General features: G+C 43.5%; 1 protein-coding gene across 1 annotated transcript in view; it reads right to left on the reverse strand.

Annotated features, from left to right (window-relative positions):
- Nucleotides 1-18,137, reverse strand: part of LOC140205437 (glycogen [starch] synthase, muscle-like) — a 91,681-nt gene that overhangs the window by 38,681 nt on the left and 34,863 nt on the right. Inside the window, exon 8 of the mRNA XM_072273038.1 lies at nucleotides 15,577-15,683. Within this exon, the coding sequence (XP_072129139.1) occupies nucleotides 15,577-15,683 (107 nt within the window). The remainder of the gene's footprint in view (nucleotides 1-15,576; nucleotides 15,684-18,137) is intronic.

Raw genomic sequence — 18,137 nt, forward strand, 5'->3', positions numbered from 1 at the left:
CATGTAAACCAATACTTTGAAATTGAAATAAAGTTTGAAGAGCTTCCAGCAGTAAATCTGACCTGCTGCTAGAATGTCCTGTTTTAATACTAGTCAAAACTGAAAAAGAATCTGACAAATTACAACATTGCAAGGACAAATTTCCTCCACCGACTGTAAGGCCAAAATGATGGCATCCAGTTTTGCTGTATATTTTGATAAATGGTTAGTAAGGCGTTTCTTTATAGTTACCTGTAATTCAGGCACAAAAACAGCCACACCAACATTCCCAGTTAAATTATCTTTTGATCCATCAGTAAAAATGGTTAACATTATTTTTTTTTCTTTTGTATTTGCAGAATTTGTTGCCTTTTGCGCATTGGTTATTGTCCATCCTATTGAGGACAGTCCTCCATTGATTCTATTGTGTTTCTTGTATTTACTGTGAATGCCCGCAAGAAGTGAATCTCAAGGTTGGACACAGTATGCTGATGTATGTACTTAAAATAAATTTACTTTGAACTTTGAATTTGGAAAGTCTCTGAAATAAATAAAACCATAAAAAAGTTTAGAAAGAGCTAAGAATTTAACTTCCAGTAACATGGAGACAAAGTGAAAAAGGGTGATGAATGCACGAATAGAGAAGTTATAGTTGAATGCACGCAGTATACTGAATAATGTAGATGACCTTGTAGTACAGTTAGAGATCGGCAGGTCTGACTTTGTGGGCGTCACTGAGTCAAGGCTGAAAGAAGATCACAGTTGGGACCTTAACATCAAAAGATACACATTGTATTGAAAAACTAGGCAGGTAGTAAGAGGGGGTGGGATGGCCCTGATGGTTTAAAAAAAATCAAATTTTAGAGGTGATATAGGATTGGAAGATGTAGAATCTTTGTGGGTACAAGTTAAGAAACAGCAAGGGTGAAAATACCCTGATGGGAGTTAAATACAGGCCTCCAAACAGTAGCCAGGATGTGGGGTATAAATTATAATGGGGGATAGAAAAGGTATTTAAAATGGGCAATGTTACAATATTCATGGGAAATTTAAATATGCAGATAAATTGGGAAAATCAGGTTGGTGCTGGATCCCATGTAGAGGAATTTGCAGAATGCCTATGAGATAGCTTTTTGGAGCAGTTTGTGGTTGAAAAGGCAAATCTGGATTGGGTGTTGTGTAATGAACCAAATTTGATTAGGGAACTAAAAGTAAAGGAACCCTTAGGAGACAGTGATCATAATAGAATTCACCTTGCAGTTTGAGAGAGAGAAGCTAAAATCAGATGTATCAGTATTACAGTGGAGTAAAGGGAAATACAGAGGCACGAGAGAGTAGCCGGTCAAAGTAGATTTCAAGGGGACATTAGCATAGATGAAGGGAAAACAACAATGGTTTGAGTTTCTGGGAGCAATTTGGAAGATGCAGGATGGATTGATTGCAATGAAGAAGAAATATTCTAAAAGGAGGATGAGGCAACCTTGGTTGACAAGGGAAGTCAAAGACAGCATAAAAGCAAAAGAGAATGCATTTAATATAGCAGGAATTAGTGGGAAGCTGGAGGATTGGAAATCTAGCAGGGAGTCTGCAGAAGGACTTAGACAGATTAGGGGAATGGGCAAAGAAGTGGCAGATGGAATACAACATAGGGAAGTGTATGTCCATGTACTTTGGTTGAAGGGATAAAGGCCTAAACTATTTTCTAGATGGAGAGCAACTTCAGAAATCAGAGGTGCAAAGGGAGTCCTCATGCAGTGTTAGCACTCATTTTGAGAGGGCTGGACTATAAAAGCAAGGATGTAATGCTGACAATTTATAAGGCATTATTTAGGCCACACCTGGAGTATTGTGAGCAGTTTTGAGCCCCTTATCTAAGAAAGAATGTGCTAGCATTGGAGAGGGTCCCAGAGGAGGCTCACAAGAATGATCCCAGGAATGAAAGGGTTAATGTACGAGAAGGATTTGATGGCCCTGGGCCTGTACTTGTTGGAGTTTAGAAGAATGAAGGGGATCTCACTGAAACATCCTTGTTTATCTAAGTGTTGGTACAAAGAAGGTATGGTAGTGCCTCTACTTAGAAGTTTGTGAAGATTTGGCATGTCTTCTAGAACTCTGGCAAACTTCTACAGAGTATCCGACTGGTTGCATCACAGCCTTCTATGGAAACACCAATGCCCAAGAGAGGAAAAGCCTACAAAAAGTAGTGGATACAACCCAATCCATCACAAGTAAAGCTCTCCTCACCTTTGAGCACACCTACAAGAAGTGCTGTTGCAAGTAAGTCGTGTCCATCATCAAGGAGCCTCCACCATCCCGGCCAGACTCTTCTTCTTGTTGCTGCCATCAGGAAGGTGGTACAGGAGCCCTAGGTCCCACACCACCAGGTTCAGGAACAGTTATTACCCTTCAACTATCTGGCTCTCGAATGAGAGTGGATACTTCACTCATCCCCACACTGAACTGAGTCTACAACTGACTCACTTTCAAGGAATCTACAACTCATGTTCCCAATATTTATTTATTATTAGTCTCTTTTTTGTGTTTGCATAATTTGTTTTATTTTGCACATGGGTTGTTTGTTCACACTTGCTGTGTGTGGTTTTTCATTGATTCTGTTGTGTTTCCTTGTACTTAATCTGAATGTCCACAAGAAAATGAATCTCAGGGTAGAATATGGTGACATATAGTGTATATACATAGTGTTGGGCATGTGGCCAAGTGGTTAAGGCATTGGACTAGCGATCTGAAGGTTGTGAGTTCGAGCCCCAGCCGAGGGAACGTGTGGTGTCCTTGAGCAAGGCACTTAATCACAAATTACTCTGCGATGACACCGGTGCCAAGCTGTATGGGTTCTAATGCCCTTCCCTTGGACAACATTGGTGGCATGGAGAGGGGATACTTGCAGCATGGGCAGCTGCTGGTCTTCCATACAACCTTGCCCAGGCTTGCGCCCTGGAGAGTGAAGACTTTCCAGGCACAAATCCATAGTCTCACAAGACTAACGGATGCCTTTAAAATAGTGTATGTAATCTGTTAATAAATTTACTTTGAATTTGAAACCTATTGAATATTGAAGTGTCTGTGGCTGTGTGTCCATTCCCACCTAATGGGAGTTATCCACAGGCCCCCAAACAGTAGTCTGGATGTAGGGTGTAAGTTGAATCAAGAGTTAAAATTGGCATGTAGCAAAGGTAATGCTACAGTTGTTATGGGGGATTTCAACATGCAGGTAGACTGGAAGAATCAGGTTGGTACTGGACCCCAAGAAAGGGAGTTTGCAGAGTGCCTCCGAGATGGATTCTTAGAACAGCTTGTACTGGAGCCTACCAGAGAGAAGGCAATTCTAGATTTAGTGTTGTGCAATGAACCGGATTTGATCAGGGACCTTGAAGTAAAGGAGCCATTAGGAGGTAGTGACCATAATATGACAAGTTTTACTCTACAAATTGAGAGGGAGAAGGGAAAATCAGAAGTGTCAGTATTACAGTTGAACAAAGGGAACGGAAGTGTCAGTATTACAGTTGAACAAAGGGAACTAGGGTAATGGAGCTACGAGGGAGGAGCTAGCCAAAGTTCAATGGAACAATACCCTAGCAGGGATGACAGTGGAACAACAATGGCAGGTATTTCTGGGAATAATGCAGAAGGTGCAGGATCAGTTCATTCCAAAGAGGAAAAAAGATCCTAAGGGGAGTAAGGGGAGGCCGTGGCTGACAGGGGAAGTAAAGGACAGTATAAAGATAAAAGAGGAGAAGTATAACATAGCAAAGACGAGTGGGAAGCCAGAGGATTGGAAAACTTTTAAAGAGCAACAGAAGGTAACTAAAAAGGTAATAAGTGGAGAAAAAATGAGGTGCGAAGGTAAACTAGCCAAGAATATAAAGGAGGATAGTAAAAGCTTCTTTAGGTATGTGAAAAGGCAAAAAATAGTTAAGACCAAAATTGGGCCCTTGAAGACAGAAAAGAGTGAATTTATTATGGGGAACAAGGAGACGGCAGACGAGTTGAACAGCTACTTTGGATCTGTCTTCACTAGGGAAGACACAAACAATCTCCCAAATAAAATAGTGGCCAAAGGACTTAGGGTAATGGATGAACTGAAGGAAATTTATATTAGGCAGGAAATGGTGTTGGATAGACTGTTGGGTCTGAAGGCTGATAAGTTCCCGGGACCTGATGGTCTGCATCCCAGGGTACTTAAGGAGGTGGCTTTAGAAATTGTGGATGCATTGGTAATCATTTTCCAATGTTCTATAGAATCAGGATCAGTTCCTGTGGATTGTAGGGTGGCTATTGTTGTCCCAATTTTCAAGAAAGGAGGGAGAGAGAAAACAGGGAATTATAGACCGGTTAGCCTGACGTCGGTGGTGGGAAAGCTGCTGGAGTCAATTATAAAAGATGAAATTACGACACATCTGGATAGCAGAAACAGGATTGGTCCGAGTCAGCATGGATTTACGAAGGGGAAATCATGCTTGACTAATCTTCTGGACTTTTTTGAGGATGTAACTATGAAAATGGACAAGGGAGAGCCAGTGGATGTAGTGTACCTGGACTTTCAGAGAGCCTTTGATAAAGTCCCACATAGGGGATTAGTGGGCAAAATTAGGGCACATGGTATTGGGGCCAGAGTACTGACATGGATTGAAAATTGGCTGGCTGACAGAAAACAAAGAGTAGCGATTAACGGGTCCCTTTCGGAATGGGAGGCGGTGACCAGTGGGGTACCGCAGGGTTCAGTGCTGGGACCGCAGCTATTTACAATATACATTAATGATTTAGATGAAGGGATCAAAAGTAACATTAGCAAATTTGCAGATGACACAAAGCTGGGTGGCAGTGTGAAATGTGAGGAGGATGTTATGAGAATGCAGGGTGACTTGGACAGGCTGGGTGAGTGGGCGGATGCTTGGCAGATGCAGTTTAATGTGGATAAATGTTAGGTTATCCACTTTGGTGGGAAGAACAGGAAGGCAGATTATTATCTAAATGGAGTCAAATTAGGAAAAGGGGAAGCACAACGAGATCTAGGTGTTCTTGTACATCAGTCACTGAAAGCAAGCATGCAGGTACAGCAGGCAGTGAAGAAAGCTAATGGCATGCTGGCCTTCATAACAAGGGGAATTGAGTATAAGAGCAAAGAGGTCCTTCTGCAGCTGTACAGGGCCCTGGTGAGACTACACCTGGAGTAATGTGTGCAGTTTTGGTCTCCAAATTTGAGGAAGGGCATTCTTGCTATTGAGGGAGTGCAGCGTAGGTTCACAAGGTTAATTTCCGGGATGGCGGGACTGTCACATGTCGAAAGATTGGAGCGATTGGACTTGTATGCTCTGGAATTTAGAAGGCTGAGAGGGGATCTTATTGAAACATATAAGATTATTAAGGGATTGGACACACTAGAGGCAGGAAGCACATTCCCGCTGATGGGTGAGTCCAGAACCAGAGGCCACAGTTTAAGAATAAGGGGTAGGCCATTTAGAACGGAGTTGAAGAAAACTTTTTCACCCAGAGAGTGGTGGATATATGGAATGCTCTGCCCCAGAAGGCTGTGGAGGCCAAGTCTCTGGATGCTTTCAAGAAAGAGATGGATAGAGCTCTTAAAGATAGTGGAATCAAAGGTTATGGGGATAAGGCAGGAACTGGATACTGATTGTGGATGATCAGCCATGATCACAGTGAATAGCGGTGCTGGCTCGAAGGGCTGAATGGCCTACTCCTGCACCTATTGTCTATTGTACCTTGCTTTCTAACCTCTGACAGCTCTTCTGTGTTCTGCTACCATGTCAAAACTCACACTCTGCTGGTCATCCTTAAACCCTGACTCCAGATCTAGAACTAAAACCTCCACTATGTGGTAGTGTAGTGGTTAGCACAATGCTTTGCAGTACCAGTGACCCAGGTTTTATTCCCACTGCCATCTGTAAGGAGTTTGTATGTTCGCCCGTGACCACACGGGTTTCCTCCGGGTGCTCCAGTTTCCTCCCAAAGTCCAAAGGCGTACCAGTTGGTAAGTTAATTCGTCATTGTAAGTTGTTTCGTGATTAGGCTAGGATTAAATTGGGGCATTGCTGTATGGCACAGTTCAAAGGGCCAGAAGGGCTTATTCCACACTCTATCTCAATAAATAAATTTTAAAAATCTTCCAATCTGTTCATGTGCACGTCTAAATGCCTCCTAAATATTCTTGATATATCTGCTTCCACTATTGCCCTGGCAGCACAATCCAGCACTGTCTGTTTTAAAAAAAGACTTGCCCTGCATATCTCTTTTAAACTTCCTTCCTCATCTTAAAGCTATGGCTGCCGCTATTTCACATATGTGACGGCGTCCTGAATTACCCCTATGAACTGTGCTCGATTACCCCTGTGAACTGGGCTTTTGAAAAGAGAGAGAGAGAGGTGCTCAACAACTGACACCTTGTTAAAAAGAGAAAGAGAGAGTTATTTTACACCGACATCTTGTTTTTAATAGAGAGATGAAGACTGCTTTGAGATGGTGTTATGATTTTTCGGCAGCATGTTTACATCTCTACAAGGACATGGCCTGCTTGTACATTCTTAGACAGAGAGAGAAGGGAGGAGCTGATTTGAGAGACAGTCGGTATTCAGCACAGGGAGATAAATAGAAGGTCAGATGATAGACCTGCAATACATGATTTTGGACACTGAATGAGCTTTGTTGTGCCCACAGAAAAAGTGGGTTTTTGGAGGATTGATCAGTGGCTCTTGCAGTGTGAAAAGGAAGTGACCGGTGGGGAGTTGTTTGTGTGTCCAACCCTCACCTAGGTTGATAGCTCCACCACAGAAGAACGGTCCACTTTGTTGTGGTCACGGTCGGTGACTTCTAAAGGAATTCGGAGGACAACGGGAAGATTGACAGTGTCAGCTCACCTGAAGACTCAAATCTCTCCCTCTCTCTCTCTCTCCATCACTACTCAACTCAATACCACGAACTGAACTGAACTTTACTCATCATCGTAAGACTATCTATTTACCCCTAGACTTGAAGAAGCTTGGTTTTCATATATATTCCACCCTTACTTATATATAATCATTGCTAACCTGTTCGATTTATCTGCATTTATATTACTGTATTGCGTAGTTACTAATAAATATCACTAGTTAATAACAATACTGGACTCCAAAGTGTTTTCCATTTCTGCTGGTGCCTTAACCTGTCACAGGGTACGTGACACATGAAAGAATTTGGGTAAAAGAATCTCTTTACCCCACCTATCTGTCTGATAATCTTATAAACCTCTATCAGATCTTGCCCCAGCCTCTGCCGCTCCAAGGAAAATAACCCAAGTTTGTCCAACCTCACCTTATACCTCATGCCCTCTAATGCAGGCCACGCTCTGGTAAACCTCTTCAGTTTCCTCTCCAAAGTCTCCATTTCCTCTGTAATACTGCAGCCAGAACTACATGCAATACTCTCAGGTGTGACCTAACCGGAGTTTTACACATCTGCAACAATGCTTCCTGACTCAGCACCCTGACCCATAAAAACAAACATGCCCTATGCCTTTTTACCACCCTCTCCACTCTGTTACCAATGTCAGGGAGCCTTGGACTTGCACTCCAGATCTCTCTGTACATCAATGCTAAAAAAGGTCCTGCCCTTCCTCTTACATCTGACCTCCGAAAGTGCAACACCTCATGCTTGCCTAGGTTATATTCCATCTGTCATTTTCCTGCATTTAACTGCGACGAAGGTACTCTCAAGACCATAGAGAATGATACCATTAAGAAAGTCTTTGACTACAAGTACCTTGGGTCAAGAATGATGAGTTCGGAGAAGGACATAAAGATACGGAAGGTGCTGGCGTGGAGGGCTATGAACAACATGAAGGAAATCTGGAAGTCGAACCTGACCAGAGGGCTTAAAAGGAGAATTTTCATAGCAGTCATAGAGTCCATTCTCACATACAGATGCGAAACGTGGACACTCACCAAGACGATGCGAAAGTCTGTAGATGGTTGCTTTACATGAATGCTCCAGGTGGCTCTTGACGCGAGTTGGCAACAGCACATGATGAACGTTGAGCTCTATAACAACCTACCGATGCTCGCCACTAAAATTGAAGCAAGAAGACTGCAACTAGTGGGGCACTGTTTACGCCACCCCGAGCTACCTGCCAGCCTATTCATCGTGTGGGGGCCCAAGCACGGGAGGATGAACCCTGGGCGCCCTCCCAAGACTATGGTCCTAGAAGACAGCGGCACGGCTAACGTAGATGAACTGAACACACTGATGAGGGAGAGGGAGAAGTGGAAAGTCCGTCATCGTGCCCGACGCCAACCCCCTAGGCCTGAGTCGACGTAGTAGTAGTAGTGCCATTTCCCTGCCATTTCCAAATGATTTACACCCTACTGTATCTTTGACAGCCTTCTTCACTGTTCACAACTCCACCTATTTTTACGTCACCTGCAAACTTACTGAACAGCTAATCTATATTTCCAACAAAACCATGTATGTATAACACCAAAAGCTGACATTCCAGCACAGATCCTTGTGGAATACCAATGGTCACAGACCTCCATGTCAGAGAAGCACCCCTTCACCACTGTCCTTTGACCTGTGTGACCAAGCCAATATAAGTGCAAATGGTTCAGTCATCAATGGATCCCATGCACCTTAAGCTTCTGGATCAGCCTTTTATGAGGGACCTCGTTGAATGCTTTACTATACTATATATACAACCTCCACTACCCTGCCCTCATCAATCATCTTCTATGCTCCTTCTTTTAAAAATCATGTAGAACTTTGTTTAATTTATGTTTTCTTGTGAATGATGCTTATATGGTGTTACATGCCTGTAACACTGCTGCAAGTAAATTTTTCATTGCATCTGTGCATGTGACAATAAACTTGACTTGACTTGACAAGACTATACTGATGTCCCTAATGAGTCACAGAGTCATAGAAAAGTACAGCACGGAAACAGGCCCTTTGGCCCATCTAGTCGGTACCGAACCATTTAAACTGCCTACTCCCACCAACCTGCACCAGGACCATAGTCCTCCATACCCCTACCATCCATATATCTATCCAAACTTCTCTTAAACATTGAAATTGAGCTTGCGTGCACCAGTTGTGCTTGGCAGCTTGTCCCACACTCTCAAGACCCTCTGAGTGAACAAGTTTCCTCTCATGTTCCCCTTAAAATTTTCACCTTTCACCCTTAACCCATGACCTCTGGTTGCAGTCCCACCTAACCTCACTGGAAAAAGCCAGCTTGCATTTACCCTATCTATACCCCGCATAATTGAGTATACACTTCTATCAAATCTCCACTCAATCTTCTACATTCCAAGAGATAAAATCCTAACCTATTCAATCTTTCCTTATAACTCAGGTCCTCCAGACCCGGCAACATCCTTGTAATTTTTCTATGTACTCTTTCACCTTTATTTACATCTTTCCTGTAGATGGGTGACCAAAACTGCACACAATACTCCAAATTAGGCCTCACCAATGTCTTAAACAACTTCAACATAACATCCCATCTCCTGTACTCAATACTTTGATTTATGAAGGCCAATGTGTCAAAAGCTTTCTTTACAACCCTATCTACCTGTGATACTACCTTCAATGAATTATGGACCTGTATTCCCATTTCCCTTTATTCTATCACAATCCTCAGTGACCTACTGTTCACTGTGTAAGACCTGCTCTGGTTGGTTCTACCAAAGTGAAACACCTCGCACTTGTCTACATTATATTCCATCTGCCATTCTTCAGCCCATTTTTCCAGCTGATCCTGATTCCGCTGCAAGTCATGATAGCCTTCTCCGCTGTCCACTACACCCCCAATCTTGGTGTCATCTGCAAACTTGCTAATTGAATCAACCACATTATCATCCAGATCGTTGATATAGACGACAAACAACAACGAACTCAGCACCGACCCCTGTCCTCCACTCGTTGCAAGCCTCCAGTCAGAGAGGCAACTATCTACTACCTCACTCTGGCTCCTCCCACAAAGCCAATGACTAACCCAATTTACTAGCTCATCTTGAATTCTCAGCGACTGAACCTTCTTAACCAGTCTCCCATGCGGGACCTTGTCAAATGCCACATACGCTTACTTGCCTTCATCAACTTTTTTTTCAGATTATGAGAACACTCAGTCCTCTTTTATTGTCATTTAGAAATGCATACATGCATTAAGAAATGATACAATGTTTCTCCAGAGTGATATCACAAAAAAACAGGACAAACCAAAGACTAACACTGACCGAGCCACATAATTATAACATATAGTTATAGCAGTGCAAAGCAATACCATAATTTGATGAAGAACAAACCATGGGCACAGTAAAAAAAGTCTCAAAGTCCCCGAGTCGATCGACTCCAAAGTCCCTGATAGCCGGCAGCAAAAGGGAGAAACTCCCTGCCATAAACCTCCAGGCACCGGCAACTTGCCGATGCTTTGGAAGCAGCTGACCACAGCCGACTCTGAGTCCATCCGTCCGAAAACCTTGAGCCTCCGACCAGCCCCTCCGATACAGCCTCCCGAGCGCCATCCTCTGCCGAGCACCTTCGACCTAGCCCTGGCCGCTGAAACAAGCAAAGCCGAGGATTCGGGGCCTTCTGCTCCGGAGATTCCGGTTACCACACAGTAGCAGCGGCAGCGAAGCGGGCATTTCAGAAGTTTTCCAGATGTTCCTCCGTACTCTCACGTCCGTCTCCATCAAATCAGAATTGTGCACGGTCCCCTACTTTACGGATTACAGATATCATTCACCGGAGAGCCTGCGCGCAACTTTCCCAGTAACTTGCTCGAAAAACTCTATAAAATTGGTTAGACATGACCTACCACACACGAAGCCATGCTGACAATCTTTAATCAGTTCACGTATATTCAAATACTTACATATATATCTGGTCCCTTAAATCACTTTCCAATAACCTTCCCACTACTGATGCCAGCCTATAATTTTCTGGTTTATTCTTAGTGTTTCTAAAACACTGGAACAATATTGACTATCTTCCAAACCTCTGGCACCTCACCTGTCACCTAGGGAAGAGTTAAATATCTCTGCTAGGGCCTCTGCAATTTTGGCACTTGTCTCCCGCAGGGTCCAAGGGAATACCTTGTCTGGCCTAGGGGATTTATTCACTCTAATTTGTCTCAGGACAGTCAACACCTCCTCCTCTGTGATCTGTATAGAGTCTGTATACCTCGTTGTTGCTTGCCTCACTTCCATAGACAGTGTCCATCTCCTGAGTAAATACAGATGCAAAAATTCATTTTCCATCTCCCCCATTTCTTTTAGCTCCACACATGGATTACCATTCTGATCTTCCAGATGACCAATTCTGTCCCTTACAGTCTTTTCGCACTTAACATATCTGTAGCATCCCTTAGGATTCTCCTTCACCTTGTCTGCTAGGGCAACCTCATGCCTCCTTTCAGCCCTCCTGATTACTTTCTTAAATGCTCTCTTGTATTTCTTATACCCCATAAGCACCTTGTTTGTTCTTACTTGCCTATACCTGCTATGCACTTTTTTCTCAACCAAGGCCTCAACATCTCTTGAAAACTAAGAGCTTTTATCATATCTTTTATTCTGACTGGCACATACAAGCTTTGTACTCTCAAAATTTCACTTTTGAAGGCCTCCCACTTACCAAGTACACCTTAGCCAGAAAACAGTCTATAACAATCCACACTTTTCTGATACCATCAAAATTGGCCTTTCTCCAGTCTAGAATATCAATCCACAGACCAGACATAACTTTCTTCCATATTTACTTTGAAACTAATGGCATTGTGATCACCAGATGAAAAGTGTTCCCTTATACAAATTTATTTCACCTGTCCTGTCCCATTCCCTAATAGCAGATCAAATATCGCACTCTTTCTCATTAGGGCTTCTACATAGTGATTAAGGAAACTCCCCTGAAAACTTTTGACAAACTCTATCCCACCTAGTCCTTTTACAGTATGAGAGTCCCAGTCACTGTGTGGAAAGTTAAAATCACCTACTATAACTTATGTTTCTTGCAACAATCTGCGATCTCTCTGCAAACTCGATCCTCTAAATCCCTCGGACTTTGGGTGCTCTGTGATATGGCCCCATTAATGTGGTCATACCTTTCTTATTTCTTCATTCTACCCATAATACCTCACTAGATGAGTTCTCCATTTTGTCCTGACTGAGCACTGCAGAGGCATTTTCTCTGACTAGTAATACCACCCCACCTCCTTTAATCCCTCCTGGCTCCGTCGAGTCTAAAACAATGGAACTCCGGAATATTGAGCTGCCAGTCCTGCCCCTCTGCAACCAAGTCTCCCTAACAGCTACACTATCAGAATTCCAGGTGTTGATCAATGCCCTGAACTCATCTACCTTTCTAGCAATGCTTTTTGCATTGAAATGCATAAAGCTCAGGGCAGAAGTCGCACCATGATCAACTTTTTGATTCCTGACTTTGTCTGAGGTCTTAAACATCTGCCTCTACAACCTCTCCACTAACTTTTCTGCACTCTGGTTCCCATCCCGCTGCAACTCTAGTTTAAACCCCACCGTGCAGCACTATCAAACCTTCCTACTAGGATATTAGTGCCCTTCCAGTTCAGATGCAAACTGCCTCTTCTGTAAAGCTCCCACCATCCTTGGAAGAGAGCCCAATGATCCAAAAATTTTATCCCCTCCCTCCTACACCAGCTCTGTAGTCACATGTCAAACTGTATAATCTTCCTATATCTGGCCTCACTACCATGTGACACAGGTAGCAATCCTGAGGTCTCAACCCTGGAGGTCCTGCCCTTTAACTTAGCGCCTAACTCCCTGAACTCACTTTGCAGAGCCTCATTGCTCTTTGTATCTAGGTCATTGGTACCTACATGGACCACAACCTCTGGCTGTTCACCCTTCCTCTGTTAGGTCATACCCCGCCCACCTCCCCAACAGTATCCAAAGTGGTATGCCTGTTGTTGAGGGTATGGCCACAGGGGTACTCTGCACTGGCTGTTTAACTCTTTTCCCTTTCCTGACTGTTACCCAGTTTCCTGTGTCCTACCTCTCTATATATCCTACCTATCACCCCCTCAGCACCCCAGATAATCCGGAGTTCATCTAGTTCCAGCTCCCACTCCTTAACGTGGAGGGTTAGAAGCTGCAGGTGGATGCACTTTTTGTAGTTGTAGTTGTCAGGTACACTGGATATTTCCTTGCCTTCCCACATCCCGCAAGAGGAGCATTCCACTATCTTACCTTGTATTTCTACTGTTCTAACTGAGCAAATATAAAGAAAGCAGAACAATAAACTGCAGGGACTCTGCCTACAGCTTTTTTGCCTTCTCTCACTCATCTCTCCTCACTGAAGCCTCGAAGAGCTAAAGACTAAAAAAATCTCCACTCTAACTCTGACCACTCCAACGATGGCGGCTCCAATGATGCTTGCCCTCTGCCTTACTTTAATTTGTTCTTGCCAATCAATCCCGAATGCTGATTGGCTGCTGCTCAAAGCACTGAACTGCCGTGAGTCGCTGCCTTTTCTACTCAATCGGCAAACCTGAGTGAGCTACATCTTTTTAGGCTTCCGATCTCTGATTGGGCACTGCTCCAAATGCTTTTCCAAATGTGAGCAAAGCCTATCGCTAAGAATTGTCTCCAGTAATTTTCCTACCTCTGACTTAAGGATTACTGGCTTATTACCTGGTGTGCCCCTACTGCCCTTCTTAAATAAACCAGCAACACTTGTAATTCTCCAGACCCCTGATATATCATCTCTTGTCTCTCAATAACCTGGGATCAATCCTATCAGGACTTATCCAGTTTCAAGTTCAAAGTTAATTGTCATTCAAACATATATGAATACAGCCAAACAAAACTGAGTTACTGTGGACCCAAGGTACAAAACAAAGTACCAAAAGTCATACACAGCACAAGGTACATATAGCATATATAAGACAGCAGTAAAATACAGTCACACAAAAAATATAGTCCATGTTGCAGCAGTCTTCCATTGAGCAAACACTGGAGGGCAGCACCAAAGCCAGTAGGTGCGTCCAGCATTGACTCCGATACTCTCTCCTGGATGGCTGCAAACAGGCAATGCTGTGGCTTGAGGCCTAGTCGTCCACCGAGGAAACACTAGAGGGAGCTCCGACACCAGCATGGACACGATGCCATACCACCTCCCCACACCTCTGTCCTAGACAGACGCAAACAGGCAACACAGCGGCTTGAGGCCTAGTCCTTGCTCTAACTGACGCCACACAGCTCTCCTGCCACCGGATCTGCCAATGAACCAGTGAACCAGACTTACAGCATTTCACATCACCAATGTCCGACAGGGTCTTGCGATCACAAGAAAAGCGACTCAGACAACATTTGCTGTTATCGCACACTACCTTCACGCACCGACCCTGACATCCCTCTTGTAGCAGGCAGCACAAGGTCCAGTTCCTTCAGTTTCAATGCCAACGAGCAACTCGCTGATGGGGTAGACCTACAGGACCCTACGTTCTTAATGTCCAGCAGGGTCTTGCAATTGTAAAAAATATGCTTAAAAAACAGTAACACCTTCGTTTGACCCTGTCTGAGAGCATGCCTTCTTACTGTTAAAAGACCTAATGCTTCCTCCATTTTATATCATTATACTCTGGGAAAATCAGCATACAGTTCCCTTATTTCTCTACGTCCGTGCCTTTCTACTTGCTGAATACTGGTGTGAAGTATTAATTTCACATCTTGCACCCTCCCCTTCATTAACTGGAGCTCTTGTTTGACTAAGCTCAATGAATGTTTCAAAAAAATCACAGGGTTATTAACACGGGCAAGTGCAGTGGTTTCTGTGGACTTCTGAACAGCCTTTGACAGGGTGCCACATAGGGCACTGGGCCCCTCAGGATCAAAGGTAAAATGGTAAAATGGACCCAAAATGGTCTTGGTGATGGGAGCTGGGGGTGACGGCAGAACATTTAATTCTGTGAATGGGAGCCAGTGGCGAGTTGCACACCACAGAAAGAGACCCTGAGAGACAAGAGAAGTAACATCAAAGGAGATGTGTGGAGCAAGTTTCTTTACATCGAGCAGTGGGTGCCTGGAATACACTGGTGGTGGTGGAGGCAGGGATGATACGGACATTTAAGAGACTCTTAGTTAGGCACATGAAGGGAATGGAGGCAAATTGACATCGTGTAGGCAGAAATAATTAGTTCAATTACACATTTAATTACTAATTTAATTAGTTCAGCACAACATCATGGGCCAAAGGGTCCGTTTCTTGCTATACTATGTTTTGTGATCCAGGAGATATTGCCTGGGATGGAATATTTCAGTTACGATGAGAGACTGGATCGGCAGAGTGTGTGGATCATGAAGAAATAAGAAGGTATTACAAAGAATTTGGAAGTCACTTGGGTTTGGATTCTGTGGCCTTTATATTTAACATTATTGCAACTTTACTGCGTACTATTTTAATGCAAGGTGCCCTGATGCCAACAGTTGTGTCTTTGAACCAGCAGTCAGACAGCAAGCGGTCATCAGCACACTCTGTGCTATGAGCTGCCTCCCGCGGCTTCAATCTGGCATCGTTGCAGGGTCTAACACTTCCCTCTCTACTGGTCCAGGTACTCACCACAGCTGCTTCCGCACTGCCTGACCTTTCAGCGACTCCACATTGAAGTTGTTGGTCCGGGCGGGCATGATGAAGAACGCAATGACGGTCACGACACTCTGATGGGTCTGAAACAGCAAGTTTTACAATGTGAATCATTTTGCATGAAGTGAACAGGAAATGAATGGACTGCATCCTGGCTGATGACAAATACAATTCAACGGCCTCACGTCATTTCTCAGAACACCAGCTATAATAATAAATGCATAGATGTTTGGCAATCATCCCTTCCTTGCGTTATCTGTGCCATTGTTAGGATCTGCATGGGCTTTTATTAGGTTCTGGTAGGCTGCTACGGAAAGTTAGATTGCATGAAATCTAAGAGGAGCTGGTTAATTGGATCTGTATGGTAGAAAGCAGAGGATGGTAGCTGCATGGAAAGATAAGGCAGAGGTTGATAGATTCTTGGTTGGTCAGGGTATTCAGGGATGCGGGGAGAAGGCAGGAGGTTGGGGCTGTAAGAGAAAATGAATCAGCCATGATGAAATGGCGGAGCAGACTCGATGGGTCAAATGGCCGAATTCTGCTCCTATATCTTATGGTCTTATCTGTCAGGGCGCGTGGCCAAGTGGTTAAGGTGTTCGTCTAGTGATCTGAAGGTCGCTAGTTCGAGCCTTGGCTGAGGGACCATGTTGTGTCCTTGAGCAAGGCACTTAACCACACATTGCTCTGCGACGACACCGGTGCCAAGCTGTATGGGTCCGAATGCCCTTCCCTTGGACAACATTAGTGGTGTGGAGAGGAGAGATTTGCAGCATGGGCAACTGCTGGTCTTCCATACAACCTTGCCCAGGCCTGCACCCTGGAAACCTTCCAAGGCACAAATCCATGGTCTCACGAGACTAACGGGTGCCTGTAGAATATATATAGAATCTGTCAGGGGTAGAGGTAGTGGCAGATACATTAGTGGTATTTAAGAAACTTTTAATGTATCTATCTAAGAAACTCTTAGATAGGCACATGGATGCTAGAAAAATGTAGGAGAGAAGGGTTAGATTGATCGTAGAGTAGATTAAAAGGTTGGCACAACATTGCTGTCGGAAGGGCCTGTACTGTGCTGTAATGTTCTATGTTCTAGGATGATGGTAGAAGATTGTTTCTTTAGACTGGAGACCCGTAGCTTGTGGTGTGCCTCAGGGGCTGGTGCTGGGCCCACTACTATTTGTCATCTACTATATCAATAATTTGAATGAGAATGTACAAGGCAAGGTTAGTAAGTTTGCAGATGACACTAAAATAGACAGTAGAGTGGATAATGAAGAGAGTTATCAGAAATTAAAGAGATACCTTGATGAGCGAGGTAAGTGAGCCAAGAATGGTAAATAAAATTTAAATTGGATAAGCGAGGCTTGTATTTTGGGAAGACAAATAAGTGCAGGATTTTCACAGTGAATGGTAGGGCCCTGGAAAATGCTGTAGAACAGAGTGACCTTGAAGTACAAGCACACAGATCACTGTAAGTGGCATCACAGGTAGATAGGGTGGCTGAGGCAGCTTTGGCGTGCTGGCTTTCATCAGTAGGCACTGGGTATAGGAGGTGGGCTGTTGTGCTGGATTTGGATAAGAGATTGGTGAGGCCACATTTGGGAAAGGTCTTGGCATCTAACGTCGACTGTACTCCTTTCCACAGATGCTGCCTGGCCTCCTGAGTTCCTCCAGCATTTTGTGTGTGTTGCTTCGATTTCCAGCATCTGCAATCTTTCTCTTGTTTGTGTTTGGAATATTGTGTTCAGTTTTGATCAGGAAAGATGCCAGTTAGCTGGAACGAGTGTAGAGAATATTTGAGAGGATGTTGCTGGGACTTGAGGAACTCAGTTATAGAGGGAGGTTGTTCAGGCTAAGAAGTTATTCATTGGTGTGTAAGAGAATGAAGGTGATTTTAGAGATGTTTATAAAATTTTGGAGCAACATGCGTTGTACATAGGGCTCATATGTCTAAGGATAAATTACCTTGTTATTACTCTCATATAAACCCTGTATGTGATAGATGTCATTCTGAGATAGCCTCATTAACTCGTATGTTTTGGTCTTGCCCTTTATTGAAGAAATATTGGGATGACATCTTTGATATCATTTCAACTGTTTTGAATATTGATTTACAACCCCATCCTATTACTGCCATCTTTGGTTTACCAATGATAGAACAACATCATCTGACTTCCTCGGCTTGTCGGATGATTCCTTTTGTTACACTAATGGCTAGAACATCCATACTATTGAATTGGAAAGAGATTAATCCTCCTACATTTCAATGGTTTTCCCAAACTATGTCTCGTTTAAATTTAGAAAAAATTAGAAGCGTTATTTACGACCCTTCTATTAAATTTGAAGAGAATTGGAGACCATTTATTCAATACTTTCATATGATGTAATTTGACCCAATTCTATTTTGTTATTCTATATATGGGGAGAGGAGCGGAGTTAACAACACTAATGGTCTTATCTGAGGCATCATAATAGCCCATTCTTTTTCTTTTTTTTTCTTTAGTTTAGTTTTCTTCTAGTTGGTTTAGATTTTTTTC

Source organism: Mobula birostris, chromosome 11 (genome assembly GCF_030028105.1).
Source record: "Mobula birostris isolate sMobBir1 chromosome 11, sMobBir1.hap1, whole genome shotgun sequence".
NCBI lineage: Eukaryota > Metazoa > Chordata > Chondrichthyes > Myliobatiformes > Myliobatidae > Mobula > Mobula birostris.